Source organism: Tachypleus tridentatus, chromosome 12 (genome assembly GCF_004210375.1).
Source record: "Tachypleus tridentatus isolate NWPU-2018 chromosome 12, ASM421037v1, whole genome shotgun sequence".
NCBI lineage: Eukaryota > Metazoa > Arthropoda > Merostomata > Xiphosura > Limulidae > Tachypleus > Tachypleus tridentatus.
In genome coordinates this window covers 40,675,834-40,692,679 of record NC_134836.1, presented here as the reverse complement: position 1 = coordinate 40,692,679, position 16,846 = coordinate 40,675,834, and the positions used below count along the sequence as shown (strand labels likewise).

Sequence of the window (16,846 nt, the reverse complement as noted above, 5' to 3'; positions counted from 1 at the left end):
CCGCCACACAGTTGTCTATTGATAGCTGATTCACGATGGCAGGATCAAGTTCTGCGAGAGCAGTGAAAGTGAACCAGTCTGCCTGAGCCAGCTTCCACCGGGGCACGCGAGTAGGGTGGCATCGACCAGGGCCAGTCTCCCTCAAAAGTATAGGAAAATGATCACTGCCTAGTGGATTATTGTCAACCCTCCATGCAAAATGGGAGAATAATGAAGGGGAGCAAACCGAGAGATCAATAGCAGTAAAGGACTGACTAGGTGCATGAAAATAAGTGGAAGAACCAGTATTGAAAAGTAAAAGGTTGTGATCTGAGAGCATACGCTCTACAGAACGACCCCTCCCATCAATAACAGCACTTCCCCAGAGGAGATGATGTCCATTAAAGTTCCCCGGGAGTAGAAAGGGAGATGGCAACTGTTCAACGAGAGCATCAAGGTCTGATTGATCATATGTCTCTCCAGGGGACAGGTAGAGAGAACAAACAGTGATGGTATGACCCAAGGAAACACGGATGGCTACGGCCTTCAAGGGTGAGTTGAATGACAAAGACAGGGTGGGCACATGCTGATCAACCAATAGTGCTACCCCTCCATGTACTCGTCCATCACACAGCCTGTCATTTCTGTACAAAGAAAACTGCCGAATAGTGACTGTATCAGCAGTTTTAGAAATGTTTCTTGTAAGGAAAGGCATACAGGATGGTAGGAAGCAATCAGTGTTTTGAAAGCATCCAGATGAGAACGTAAACCTCGACAGTTCCATTGTATTAAGGTGGCCATTTTTAACGACGGGTAGGCGAAGTGGCTAAAGAACTCTTTCGTTTACGACCACGTCTTTTTTTCCTTACTGTCCTCAGTCGGAAGAGGTCTATCGACCTCCATGGATCCTGCCCTGGGTCGATTTGGCAGGTCTTTGTCATTGGAAGGGGATTCCAGTGACTGAGGACACGAACGAATGATTGTTTTGCATCTTGGGGTGGGAGAAGAAATGCCTGTATTTGAAACCGAAGGATGTGGATCTTGAGGTTTGTTGGAATGTACGGGAGGAACAAAGATGGGTGTGGAAGTCGATTCATCAACTTTTTTAACCATGGAGGTCAAAAGGCTTTTAATTTGTTTTGAAAACGATTTTCTTGGAGGCACAGAGAGATCTGTCTGCACTCCCACTGTAGTTGTGGAACGAAGTGCAGCAGCACATATCCGAGATGGAGTGGCAAACAGCAATTTCTGAGTCTCAGGATAACTAGTGTTATGTGTCGTTTTCAAACACTGCACCTCTTTTTCCTCCAATCATTTTGGGCAAGAATGAAAGTAGGAAGGGTGAGAACCATTACAGTTGACACAATGTGGGTCCGTGTCACACTCATAAACATTGTGGTCCTTGCCACCATAACAAGCACATGTCAGGGAACCACGATATGACGTCTTTGTGTGGCCAAACCTCTGGCATTGGAAATATCGGAGAGGGTTTGGAATGTATGGCCGTACCCTGCAAATTAGATAACCTGCCTTGATGGTGGCAGGTGCACATGTTGATGTAAATGTCAAAACAAGGGTATTTGTCGGCAGTGTAACTCCATCTTTGCGAGTGGAGATGTGCCTCACTGCAGAAACTCCTTGAGTGGAGAGACCAGCAAGAATCTCTGACTCTGGGACGTTCTTCAAATCCCTCGTGATGAATTTAAGGTAGAATGAGGGGTAACCTCAATAGGTATATCCCCAATTGTCTTTGAATTCAAGGAGTTCACTGTGTTGGGTTGTGGATGTTTCAACTAATATGTCTCCAGATCGAAGCTTCTTTACGGACTTTGGAGAGCCAGCAAGACCCTCTATTCCCTTCTGAATAAAAAAGGGAGACATTTGTCCTAAAGGTTTTTCTGAAAGAGAATGTAATATAAGAAAATGAGGTACGTGTGTTACAGAAGTTGAAGATTGCTGCTTTGTCTTAAAGACGTGGTCGCCTACCTATTGACTGTTTTTCCACTATTTTATTTAAATTTTTTGAAGAAGGATCCATAGGAAAAGAGAAAAATTTCTGTACCCACTGACCCCACCCACCATGGAGCCCTATGAGGGGAGGAACTAGAATGTCATGCAAGGACAATGTAACAACGCCAGGGTTTCGTGAGCACTATACCCAAACACCAGCATCAGGCACAATATCCACAACACCCGTTGAGAACTTCTAACACTGGTACTTGGTTGACTTTATCCCAAGTGGACCAGCTGATTCACTCAAGGGGGCCACCCAAAGGCTGCCAGTCTACAGGAATTCAACGCCAAAGTGGTGTGTTGGTGTCGGACCCCTCAACCACCAGGATCCTCTCCTCCCCTACACGTGTCGCCATGCACGGCAAACACGTGGGTGAATGTTTAGATCCCAGAGGAGGTAAACTGAAAGAACAGAACCTTCCCTGGGAGGTCCCCTCACCACGTACAGGAATCCACACCAAAAGGCAGACCTCATTAATGTCCTTGTAGCTGAATAGGAGCAAATCCCCACAGCCTTGTTACAAAATCCAGTGAAAAACCTTCCGAAAAAAGTGAAGGCTGTTATTGCAGTAAAGGGGGACCAACTTCATATTAATGCCTACGGTTTTGGAATGAAATGTTCAACAAGCACATGTGGATGTGATGGTCGAGTGTCTGCATACTTTTGGCCATATAATGTATATTTGTGTTAAGAAGAAAAATTGTGTGTATCAATCTTGACAAATATCATACATTCCATACATATTGACTTTCAATGAACTCCTAAATTAAAATTAAAATGTCCAGATATTTGAAATCTTAATATATAACAATGAATTGGAGACTCATCCAAGATCAATTATAATACGTAACATAACTTAAATATCAGGTTTAATGGTGGATAAGCTTTATAAATAGATCTTCACACTTTATTTTTCACTTTTCGAAACATAATATTTTACTACTCCTTATTAGACATATCATGTTAGTAAGAAGCGAAATGATATCTAAATCAATTTGTTAAACAACTGAAATAAATTTGGTTGGTTGGTTTGTTGGTGTTTTATGGCACAAAGCAACGGGGCTATCAGTGCCAAACAACCAGTAAAATATTAAAAGTAAAATTATATTAACATTCGCAAAAAGAAATCATGTTAATACAAAACAATGTCTAATTTTTGAATTAAAAACGTAAATAGCATTCAAAAGACCAATGGCCCTTAAAAAATTAAAAACATTTGTAAGGTGGACAGTGTTACCATTGCCAATTGACATTGTCCAGCGTCAAGAGTAAACCTTGGTGCAAGAAATGTTGAAAATGGTGGTGTTTGAGAGTGGTAACGATGGCATGATAATAAAATGTGGGCTATTGTGACTGGAGTGTCACACAGACCATACATTGATGGATCAGTCCCACATAAAAGAAAACTGAGTTAAAAAATCGTAACCAAATCGTAGTCTAGTTAAGATAACTTTTTATTTCAGATCCTTATGAAAACAAGATGGCCAAAGATCAATAGCGGGTTTTATCTGGAAAATCTTGTTTTCATGTTTCTCACTCCAAGTCAACTGCCAACTGGCACAGAACCGAGCCTTGAATACACGACCACAGTCCATGTATGGAACAGACACAGCAGTGACAGCCCGAGAGCAGACGAATACCAACGTGGCCTGATATCCAGAAGAACTGGACAGAAGTAGATGTTGAAGAGGAATGGGCGAAGTTGGTTTTGAATATTGGCAAGAACAGGGTGAGAACTAATGTGAAGCAATTCCAGGGCTATTACAGAACTAAGCGAGTCAGTATAAATAATACAATTCGAGTACTGCTCAGCTTCTATGTAATCCAGGGGAAGGAAAATAGCGTACAGTTTGAGAGTAAACAAAGAAACTGTAGAGAGGATTCTGTGCACAACCACTGAACCATAACAAACCATGGCAGAGCTTACAGAGTCACCTTATTTCAAACCATCCATGTAAATGGGAATAGAACGATGGTTCAAAAAATGTTCAGCAAATAAAAGATGGTACTTCCAATCGGGAGTATCATCTTTTCTCAGGTGACTTAAAGAAAGGTCACATTTGGAGATGGTAATAAGCCATGGTGGGATGGGCTGACCAGTGGATACAGTAATATCATCCAAGGACAGACCTAATTTATCTAACTGCACCTGGATACAAAGGCCTAAAGGAACAATGGCAAATCATCTGTTCTGAAAAAGCATGGCCCATGAAGAATGGAAATCACAACCCCAGGTGGAATGCTGTGGTAAGGATCAAAGTTTTGAAACATGCAGTAACGATGGTTACAAATGGTAGAGCTCTAGATGAGGTTCATGAGACACTATGTATAAAATATGGACTGTGGAAGTGCAGAAAGCCTTGGTACAGAGCTAAAGTTCCTGATGATGAACGGGGTCCAGCATCTTCAAGGCCAAGTTCTGGCAAAGTCATAGACCAGAGACACACAAGTCCAGTTTCAATCAAATAAGAGCATGATATATCTTTAGCATAGAACATTGATCCACTCCCAAAATTGTGGAAGAAAGGACACAGGATGTTTGGTGCTCATGTACATTTTACTCGTAGCTGCACGATGTGTGGTATAAAGGTCAGCTTACAGTCAAAGGTAAGCCCCAAGAACTTTGCCTCAGGGACCATGGGAAGCACAACTGCATCAACATGGAGTTCAGGATTGGGGTGAATACAGTTGGTAGCAAAAGCACGTGCAAACGGTTTCAGAGAGAAAGGTTAAAATTATTTGCTTTGGTCCACTTCAGTAAATGATTGAGAGCAGTTTGTAGCTGCCACTCAATAAACCTCATGTTCGATGACTGGCACGAGATGTGGAAGCTGTCAACATAGAGCCCATTTGCAACAGAAAAAGGGAGTTGTTCAATGATGGCGTTAATCTTTATACTGAAAAGTGTGACACTCAAAACAGCCCTGAGGGACTCCAAGTTCTTGTAAGAAAGAACAGAATAGTGTTGAACCCACACGAACATGGAATCGCCTGCCCATTAAAAAGAATTAATAAAAATGGGAAAATGGCCATGTAACCCTCCATAAGTAGAGGTCTCGCAAAACGCCATACTTCCATATGGTGTCATGAGCTTTCACAAGGTCAAAGAATACTGAGACAAGATGGCACTTGAGAAAAGTTTCTCCGATCGATATTTCAAGTCAAATCAGGTGGTTCACAGTGGAGCACTATTGTTGGAATCCACACTGGGTGGGAGAAAGAAGATTGTTTGATTTGAGAAACCAAACAAGCCGAGCATTAACCATCCTCTCTGAGGTCTTACAGAGACAGTCTGTCAGAGCAATTGAATGGTAGTGTGAAGGAATCTTGGGATTCTTCCCAGGCTTGGAGAAAGGTAGAACAACAGCCCAGTGCCAGGCATCAAGATAAACATTCTCCTGCCAGATCCAGGTATAATCAATCAGAAGAATAGCAAGAGAAGCAGGAAATAGATCATGCAGCATTTCATAGTGTACATCATCAGGTCTGACTGATGTACTGCCAGACCAATGAAGGACCAGTTGGAGTTTCACCAGTGTAAAGGGATGATTATAGTCATAGAGACAATCAGCTCGAAAGGAAAGAGGTGATCACTCTGCTTGAGTCGTGATGGCGAAGAAGGTGGAGGATTAAGCAGAAGTGCTAGATACTCGGCAAAAGCTTACACCTAGAGTATTGGGCAATGCTCCAGGTATCAGCTACTTCCTGGCCATTAGAGAACAAGATCGAAAGGGGGACAGAATTATATTGCACACTGACCTTTCGAATCTTGTCCCATATGACTTTGGAACTGGTGATAGAAGATATGCTGGTTGTGAACTTAATCCAAGAGTCCTTCTGGCTTTGATGTCTTACCCACCGAGCATGTGCACAGGTATGCTGGAAAGCGATGCAGTTCGAGAGTGTGGGATACCTACAAAAAGTATTCTAGGCCCGTTTGTGAGCCTTCCTTAGACATGATTCCACCACAGACAAGGATATCTTAGAAAACGTGTCAAGACATTGAGCAGCTGCCTGTATAATACAGTCAGTTATTCCTGCCACACAGTCGTCTACTGATGGCTTACAAACAGTGGCAGGATCAAGTTCTGCAAGAGCAGTGAAAGAGGGCCAGTTTGCTTGATCCAGCTTCCATCAGGGCATGTGGGTCAGGTGGCATCGATCAGGGCCAGTCTCTCTCAAAATTACAGTAAAGTGATCACTGCCTTGTGGGTTGCAGTCAACCCTCCATGAAAAGTGGGAGAATAGTGAAGGGGAGCAAATTGAGAGATCAATAGCAGTAAAAGACTGACTAGATGCATGAAAATAAGTGTAAGAACCAGTATTGAAAAGAGAAAGTTTGTGATCAGAGAGTATAAACTCTACAGAGTAACCCCTTCCATCATTATCAGCACTTCCATTAAACTTCCCCAAGATTAAAAATGGAGATGGCAAGTGTTCAACGAGAGCATCAAGGTCTGATTGATAATAGGTCTCTCCAGAAGACAGGTAGAGAAAACAAACAGTGATGGTAAGACTCAAGAAAACATGGATGGTAACAGTCTCCACCCCCTCCAAGAACCCAACCATCACACAGCCTGTCATTACTGTACAGAGAAAACTGCTAAAATGTAACTATATCAGCAGGTTTCAGAAATGTTTTCTGTAAGGAAAGACATACAAGATGGCAAGAATCAATCAGTGCTTTGATGTCATCCAGATTAGAATGTAAACCTTGATAGTTTTACTGTATTAAATTGGCCATTTTCACTTATGTGTGGGCGAATTGGGTGGAAAGCCCTTCTGTTTTCGACCACATCTTTTTTCTTTATTCAAAGGAGGTCTATTGGTCTCCATGGATCCTGCCTCGGGTCAACTAGACAGGTCTCTGTCTCTGGAAAAAGATTCCAGCAACTAAAGGCATGAATGAATGATCATTCTGCATCTTTGGATACACTGATACTTGGTTAATCCTAGCCAAAGTGGACCAATCAACTGACCCTGGGGAGCTGCCCATCTACAGGAATTCAAGGCCAAAGTGGTGTGTTAGGGTTGGACCTCTCAATCACCAGGATCCTCTCCTTGCCTTCATGGGTTGCCACACACCAGAAACACGTGGATGGATGTTTAGTTCCTAGAAGTGGTAAGGTAAACTGAAAGAACAGAGCCTTCTCTGGGAGGTCCATTCACCACATACAGGAATCCACACCAAGGAGTTGAAATAAAGCTGCCAGAGTCAAATATGAATGAGCAATTCATTTTTGTTATACATTTTACATTTAGATTTGGCATTATTATTCAGTATTAATACATTAAAATAAACAAGTTGATATACTGTTATGAATTTTATACTGTGGTGATGACTATTATGATATCTGAAAAATTAATCAGCAGGAAAGTATTATAAATACACCTCCCACAATATACAGATTTGAAATTTTTTATAATAGGAATAAATTTATGAGTGACTATGCTAACTCTGATCCAGTGTCAACTCCATTTCATTCTTTGATGGCAAGTCTTAATTATGTGTAGAGGAGGTACACAGTGAACTTTGGAAATTATCAGAGTCACTGTTAGGTAATTTTCAAGGAATGTTAGTGCACAGAGCACTATCAGTGTCAGTTCTTAGCAATACTTAAATTCCATAATTCATTAGGGAAAAATCTCTAAGGATTTATTTATTTTTAAATTGTTCAGTAAACTTTGCTAACAAATTACATACACATCACTTAAACACTTTAGTCTAACAGGATAACCTTTATATTTTCAAAACACCATATAAAGTATGTGGGTGACCATATGGAGGCTTTACAAACTATTCTCATGTTAATAAATAAACTTTTTTTAAATAATACTATAGTTCAGTTTGTTTAGTTTTAGTAGTATAATTTTTCAGTCTAATAGAATCTGTTGTACTATTCAACTCAAACACACCATTTCAATTATCACAATTCACTTCAACTATTTTCTTATTTCTACTCAGGTAAATAGGTTCATGTTAACAACCATACTGATAAAAGGTATGTACCACTTAGTGGAGTTGTAATGCCATGAAACTATTAAAAACTAGTGGACCATAAGTTTTGTTTCAAATTAGATTTCAAGGAGAAATAAACTTTATGTTAATGTTTTCTTTTGAATTTCATTCAAGCCATAATTTCAAAAGTTGATTATTAGAAATCTGAGTTAAATACATTTATTGTCTAAATTATTTTAACAGATGTGAAGAAACTATTTCAAATTGTTTTTACTTTGATTTCAATTCACTGGTTAAAAAATGAATAATGGAAATGTTGGAATAAACAAAACTCACTGTCATCAACTTCTGTAAAATTAAATGAAATGTTTTAATTTTCCTAAACTGAGGTCAGACCAAATTATCACACTGGTTGTTCATAACAAACACAATTAATTTTTGTGCATGAAGTGCAAATAATAACCAATTAAATTAAAAATGAGACTGAAGAGAATAATATTCCAAACAAACTATGCATTTTACAGAAGGCATTAGCTGACAGTTCACACTAATAAAAGTAAGTGGATCCAGGGTCTGAATAATTCGGCCTTAGATTGCAGAATATTTTATACTTTAAAGCAATTTGTTTATAAAATGATAGCAAGAGATCTCATTTTACTGTTGAAAATCTGTACCTAATTTCAGTCTTTCAAATGTAAAACTTTATACTTTTATTTTTAAACATCTCCAGTAGTTCAATAAACTAAGATTTTCTAGAAACTGTGATGAAAAGATTTAGGGATCTTATGAGAGTATTGTGAAATGTCAAAACAGCTATAAATCTTCAGTAGAATTATAATATAATGCTATTGAATATGAAATTACAACTACATTTTCTGTATGAACTTAAAATGACATTCTGACATTGAAAACACTGGTGTAAAATATCTTACATCCTTCAAATGTGATCATTGGTTAATTACTTATTTTTTTGTGAAAGATGTGAACTTTGTTTATTAGAAAGACAATAATGATATTCTAACTTCAAAAAGTGTTACTCTCTAGTTACAACAGAAGTGGTTATGTAAAATAACCACAACTAAAAAACAATTTTATTTGTTTTAAATGCAACATATTTGTAAAGTTTTTTTTTCCATAAAATGATTTAAATGTCTAACTAAAGCTAGAAAGACCACAGAGGTTTTCTAGTGCCTTAAAGACAATTCTGTTCTTCATAGTTATTATGATACAGCATTACACTCCGGGTTTACACCAATAGCACTTAATGTGTGGCAAGTTATAATATCATAAACATGGGATTCAAAATAACTTCATCTTGGTTCATAGGAATATGATACTTTTCATAATTGTAACTTTCTATGTCAGCAAATAATCAACAAACAATGATTTAGAAGCATAATGAAGTGGCTCTATTTTGGGTAACGTACAACTTTGGCAAAATGTCTATCTGAAGAAGATGGACCAACATTCTGCCAAACACTTAGTGACACCCATAATAAACCCCCTCATCATGCTTGTAACTAGTTTATCAATATAATATTATATTACTGTAATGTGCTTCCATACATAAGTGTCTGTAACAACATTTAATTATAAACCTGTTAAAGTATCACCACTTCCAGATAAAAGTGAAAACCAGTTATATATTAAGTGTACCTGAGATTAACAATACTGTTCACACTATACTGAAATAAAACACAAACCCTGCTCAACACTTGTAATTTTGATCTAATAAAAATCTCATTGTGCTTTTCAATACACAATGCCCAAATTATCAGCTCTAGCATTCTTAATCACAGGTAAATTTCAGAAACAAATATTTTGTATCAAAAGTAACAAGTAGTTCTGCACTACATTAAAATAAGTTACTTTCTAAACCTCATATACAACACTGTTATTGTCCGTCAAAATTACATACAATTTTCAATTTAAATTTTCTTTTTCCAAATGGAGATAACTGATTAGAGCTCTTCCTTAAGATTTTCTTAGATGGCATTAAAATGTGTTACATATAAAATAATTTCTTTATATACAAGATCAATCACTGAATAATGAAATGACTAAATATACAAATTCTTCCACTTAACTCTCCATTTGTGGTTTCAGTGTTGCATTTTCCTAATATTTACTTAGATAATGTATTAAAAAAGTTTCAATTACAGCCTTTTCCTTTGGAAACATTAACCAGCACATAATTGTTCACACTCTCATTTGTAATTTGGTGATAAATTATAAAGCTCTTAAATAATTTTAACCTGGTCAGTGACATCAAACAAAATCTGTACCAAAATGATGTTTAAGGCGGAGGCGTCTGGCAATCAGTCTTTCTACAAATTTCTTCAACTCTGAAGCAATAAAAACTGTGGATGCCACAAGAACAAGAAGTAACACATCTGAAAATAGAAAGCCTTCTATATATTAATGTGACTAACACATCTGAAAATAGAAAGCCTTCTGTATATTAATGAGTAACACATCTGAAAATAAAAACACCTGTATATTAATGTGAGTAACACATCTGAAAATAGAAAGCCTTCTGTGTATTAATGTGCATAACACATCTGAAAATAGAAAGCCTTCTATATATTAATGTGCATAACACATCTGAAAATAGAAAGCCTTCCGTATATTAATGTGAGTAACACATCAGAAAATAGAAAGCCTTCTGTATATTAATGTGAGTAACACATCTGAAAATAGAAAGCCTTCTGTATATTAATGTAGAAAGCCTTCTGTATATTAAAGTACACATCTAACACAAAAATAGAAAGCCTTCTAACACATCGGTAACATCTGAAAATAGAAAGCCTTCTATATATTAATGAAAATAGAAAGCCTTCTGTATATTAATGAGTAACACATCTGAAAATAGAAAGCCTTCTATATATTAATGTGACTAACACATCTGAAAATAGAAAGCCTTCTGTATATTAATGTGAGTAACACATCTGAAAATAGAAAGCCTTCTGTATATATTAATGTGAGTAACACATCTGAAAATAGAAAGCCTTCTATATATTAATGTGACTAACACATCTGAAAATAGAAAGCCTTCTATATATTAATGTGACTAACACATCTGAAAATAGAAAGCCTTCTGTATATTAATGTGAGTAACACATCTGAAAATAGAAAGCCTTCTATATATTAATGTGACTAACACATCTGAAAATAGAAATCCTTCTATATATTAATGTGACTAACACATCTGAAAATAGAAAGCCTTCTGTATATTAATGTGAGTAACACATCTGAAAATAGAAAGCCTTCTGTATATTAATGTGAGTAACACATCTGAAAATAGAAAGCCTTGCATATATTAATGTAAAAGGAGTAAAACATAAATGGCATCAACAAAACTCTTGATTTTATATTTTATGTGTGTGTGTGTGTGTGTGTGTGCTCGCATAATAAGTTTATTACAACTTTTTTTACTTGTTTCAATTATAATGTTAGATAATTCTATCTAATACCAATAAATCTAAACTTACTTACTTACTGAAACTTGTAACTTATAAGCTCACCTGATGCAGAAAGAGCTTCTGTCTGAAATATGTGTTGAAGTGGAGGAAAGTAAATCACTAATAACTGACCAATCACTGATCCTGTAACAGCAAACAGGAACATCCGATTGGTGAAAAATCCAATGGTGAAAACAGATTTGGTCTACCAAAGAAAATTGTATTCATTTTTATTTAACTTTCAAATATATAGTTATATTGACTAAAAATATAAATAGTCATACTTCAAAAGTTATTTTTATGGTTATACTAAACCATAAAGACTGAACATTATAAGAAATGTTGGATCTTCTAATGAAAAATAAATATATAGCTATAATAAAACTGTTTAATAATATCCAACAGTTTAATCACTAAAACTTTAAATATCTGCAGGTTTCCAATTCTAACATAGTTCACAGGTTAAAATGTATAATACAAAGACGTTTTTATTAAGGTTTTAGCTTATACCATAATTTCCAAAGTTCATCAATATATCTAATATTCACAGGATTTCATGCCACCACATAATCAAGTCATGCTTATCCTATATACCTAGCATGTCAAATAGGCAGCATGCACGTCAAACATGGCATGCAATGAAATCTTCTTTGTATCCTGAAATTTAGCAATAATGAGGGAAAATGTTTTGAAAAAAAAAGAAAGAAAACTGATATTATAACCTATGTCAATAAATTACAGACCAAAATTAAAGAACTTTCATTGAAAATGATTCAAAACAGATGAAACAAATAGATAAATACAGTATATAGAACATGGAATATTGTAACTTTAAAAATTAATAAAATATAGGTATGTCTGCATGTCTATATATACATAGCATACCTAAAACTATACAACTCTTACTTTATTTTGGTACACTAGTTAAAATCTATTTGCCATCCATACTATATACACAATAAAACTGTGCAAGATTTATTTCAATATATTTTTACAATATTACTGTATGCCACCTATTTTACATAATCAAGGTGGTAAAAAGTCAAGCACCACCACACTTTTCTAGGTTTTGTCCTAACAGCCATTCAAAATATGCACTGTTGATATATCTTAACAAAATTAACACATTCTTACTTGTTTAACATATGAAACTGAATTATAATTACAACACAAGAAAAAACTGATACTTAATAAACATAAACATGCATTAAAAATACCATAATGGTGTGTGTGTGTGTGTGTGTGGGTGGAAGGGTAACTTTTGCATCACCTTGTATGAAAAAAATGTGGTATAAATTCTTTTTTTTTTCTCTCTTAATATCCAACCCCTTACCTGTGATCTGCAGCTAAGAGCATTGAACATATCAAAAAATACAAAGCAAGTAAAGGTCATTGTGGTGTCGCGTGGAGTCACTATTCTGTCACTCATCTGGAACAAGATATAACATGATAAATTATTTAGCAATAAAACTAATTTCCATATTAATTACTTCATCGTTTACTAAATTTTCTAAATACACAATTTATGTTTTATGTAAAACTATTATTGTGAAGTGGTCATCAATTTGAAAATCTAACAGACAAAATGGATAATTTGTTAAGCAGAAACCTGACAATTAATTTACACTTTTACTTAACAATACTTTTAGCATGTCATATTTGTTCAGGATAATGACAATGCCACACAAATACTTGTAGGTTACACTGATCACACATGAATAACACTGAAGTTGTATATTCAAGTTACACTTGCACATGTTCTTTTTCCTTTTTTAGTACAGGTGAGTTTTTAAATACAAATCCCATTGACAACACAGAAAGCATTAAACAAAAAAGCAAAATCTTCATGTTCTAATACAAACTGCAATACCATATCGACATCTCAATTCATTGAAACAGATGTCACTATAAAAAATGAGATGTTTTCAGTTACCAATAATTACTAGATGTATAATAACACTGCTTATAATTTCTATTTTTACAGTAAAACCTACCTCTTTTTTAAAAATCCAAAGTGTTCCTGAGATGATGATAAGTGCTGACATCATGACGTTAACAATGAGATCCCGAGTAATCATGGGTTGTTTAACATTACGTGGAGGCTGCTTGAGAACATCATGATCTACCGGTTCAACACCAAGACTGAAACATTAGAGTATAATTCAAATCAGTTAACTTGAACATAAAAGAAATATAGTAGCAAAGAAACTACTTAAAAACTATAAATCAGTGGATCACATTATAAATATAAACATCCTATAAAACTATGAAAGATTACACAAGATTTTGTTAAGAAATGACATCACAGCCAGTAAGAAAATAACAGTGATACCATCTAAGTGAAACCAATATTTTGCACACATATACTTACAAGTTTATTTTTGCAATCACTATAACCTATTCATATTATTATAGGAACCAAAAGCAACAGAAATAATGCTTTTAATTTTAAATCATATCTTGAATATTTCCTGGAATTTAAGCCCAAAATTTGCCCATGTTTTCACTTTTTAATTATTGAAATAAATCATTTTGCATTCATAACAATTTCTAGTCAAGAATTTGGAGCTCAAGCAAAATCTAACATCTCACTGATAAATTAGGTTTTCATAATCACTCTGAAAACTGAAAATATTTCACAAAATAAATATTAAATGAAGGACTGTATTCAATGGTAAAGAGTAAGAGCTAGAATGACTGCTAATTACTTTGAAAAGCTGTTTAAACAACAAACCTAATACATGAAAGCAAATGATTTAAGAGAAACACAGTTTTGAAAGTAGATAAAACAAGTAGTGAGATGGTTACAAATGTTTTTAGTGATAAAACAAAAATCAGACTTCAGAAATAACATCAAAGTCACACAATGTGATACAAAACTTAGCATTCTATTTCACCACCTCTGAGCTGGAGGTCCATCCATAATGATATTAATCCACAGGATCTGCATGGCATTTAAAGGATTAGGAATGCGCATTAGAGTAGAAAGAGCAATCAAGGACAGGGCAGCAATACTCCTGCAAAATCATATTATTAAAGTGTTAACTGGTAAAGAAAATCTTAATATAAGCATACTTTTATCATATATATATATCGAGTCCTTACTACTCTTGTTTACAATCTCATACATTATGTCTATAATAAACAAAAAAGGAAACTTAACATTTCTTTTTACTATCTTTCTAAACAAGATAAAGAATAACCAGTATAACTCTGTCAGCAATAGCTCGATAAAGTTGATAAACTCCTTGACCTATTTATATTCATTTAAAGTATTTATAGATCTAATACTTCTAAGATTCAATATAGTGTGTATATCTTTACAAATGTTTAACAGTCTTTCAGTTAATGCAAGTCTCTCAGATATAAAAAATATTTTTAGAGAGGTAATTTAATAAATTACATAAACATTTGTCCAATAATATACAGAATATTTACTTTGAATAGTCCATGTGCAAAGTAACACTCATGTTAAGACTGAAAATACTTTTCCTCATCTCAAAAATCTCAAATTTCCTTTGTGAAATGCCTAAACCTGTCAAATACATTTCAAACATTTTTTATCAGTAAAATGTTATATTTCATCTGTTATTTTCTCTACACTAACTCAAAACAAGATCATTCAATTTGACTAACACTGTAACCACAAAAGAAAAACCAAATCTAAGTGGCTCTCTTTTCTTTCTAGAGTGACTTCATATTGTAACATGAAACTACATTCATTTATTATAAGTAGCTTTAAGCTTGTTACAGTATATATCTATTTATGATCAAATTTTCGTGTTTTATTGCCCTTTAAATCATATCTAACTACTATTTCTGATAAGTTGTAAATCACTCATGATATGCAGCTCATGTTATACTATTCAATCAAATTACCCATATTCCCCTTGCATGTGAGCCTCATGAAAAAAAATTATTATATATTGTACCTAATATAATCTTAACTAACCAAAGATGATTGCTATCTTTATATCTTATTTACTTTTATAATAATAAATAAAAAATTAACATAAAACACAGAAATAAAGTACTTACCTAATCTTTTTATCTTGCCATGATTGTCAGTGAAACTTACACCTAATTTTTTATTTTAATGGTAGTAATCCAATAAATTTTTTATATAATTTGATAATGCACCAAAGAATAAGCTAAAATTTTATACTATACTAATAGGTATAACATAAAGTAGTTTAATAAAGTTTTGAATGTAAGACACAAACTTTCTGTCATATATAGTAAAGAATACCCAGAGAGAAAAGTTAATATTTCATCTGATCCACTGGGTCAGACATGTGTGCATATGTTCTGTAAAACAAAATCAGAACTCTTTCACTGAAGCCTGTAATCACTATAAAATACAGATATATCTGTGTCCCTATTCAGTGATTTTTATTCTTCTAACACTAATATTTCTTTCACAAACTAAATGCTTATAGAAATAGCAAATATATCATAAACTGGAATAAAAAATGAGGAATTTTAAAAAACAACTAATCTTTTATGTAGAAATGTTGAATATATTATAATGACTTTGGATACACAAATGAGCAAGTAATGTGAAAATTACAAACGATTTAAAATTGTGATGGAACAGCACAAATCAAAATTAAATGTTAACACTGTTTCACATTTCATAGGTATTGTGATGCCACAAAGCTGACTGCTTTTGGGAAGGTAGTTAATAACCCTTTTGAAACAAAATATCTACATATTAAGATATTTTTAAGTCAGGTATTTAAAATTTCAAAATTTATTTTTAGTGGTATTGGAATTACATGGAAGAATAAATCAACTCGGGGCCCCAAGAAAACTAACCAGTCATATCCTAGGTGTGGCAAACCAAATGCAGCATAGTCTTACATAAAAGTCAGTGGCAAAAACTATCCACACACCCCAAGTAAGAATGTCCATATCAGATGTCTTGAGAATACAGAATACAGGTTCCGAGAGATAAAGATTCCAGTCATACCTCCCATTCAACTATTATATACCTCAAGTAGCTGGAGAACAAAACAGGTATTCATTAATTATATTCCATAGAAAGACATTCTGGTCAAAATGCTAGATGGACTTCTATAGAACTGAAATGTTTAAACAGGCACCAATAAACCATCACCTAATACAATGAATTATTGAAATTCTGCAGAGAGAAGTATTGTGTGCTTTATACATGGCAGCCTTACAGAAGTGTCTTTTGTAATAAAAACTACACTCTAAGACATCTGTCAAACAGAACATGATCAAATACAACAACATGGACTGTAACATGATGAGGCTTCAAAATCATTTGAAGATAGTATATTGAACCCTCTGTAAACCACCTAAATATTCAATCATATTGAATATTGCTAGTTGTATAACCTGCCATATTAGAAAATTTGTGATGACAAAAATAAAATCATATAATACCCAATTGTCTGCCTGCGTTAT

General features: G+C 34.6%; 1 protein-coding gene across 1 annotated transcript in view; it reads right to left on the bottom strand.

Annotated features, from left to right (window-relative positions):
• Positions 1-8,996: 8,996 nt before the first annotated feature.
• The window catches only part of SPoCk (secretory pathway calcium atpase), a 74,587-nt gene continuing 66,737 nt past the window's right edge, over positions 8,997-16,846 (bottom strand). The window contains 5 exon segments of the mRNA XM_076468992.1: positions 8,997-10,345; positions 11,477-11,618; positions 12,747-12,842; positions 13,408-13,555; positions 14,314-14,430. Coding sequence (XP_076325107.1) covers positions 10,221-10,345; positions 11,477-11,618; positions 12,747-12,842; positions 13,408-13,555; positions 14,314-14,430 — 628 coding nt within the window. The 3' untranslated portion in view covers positions 8,997-10,220.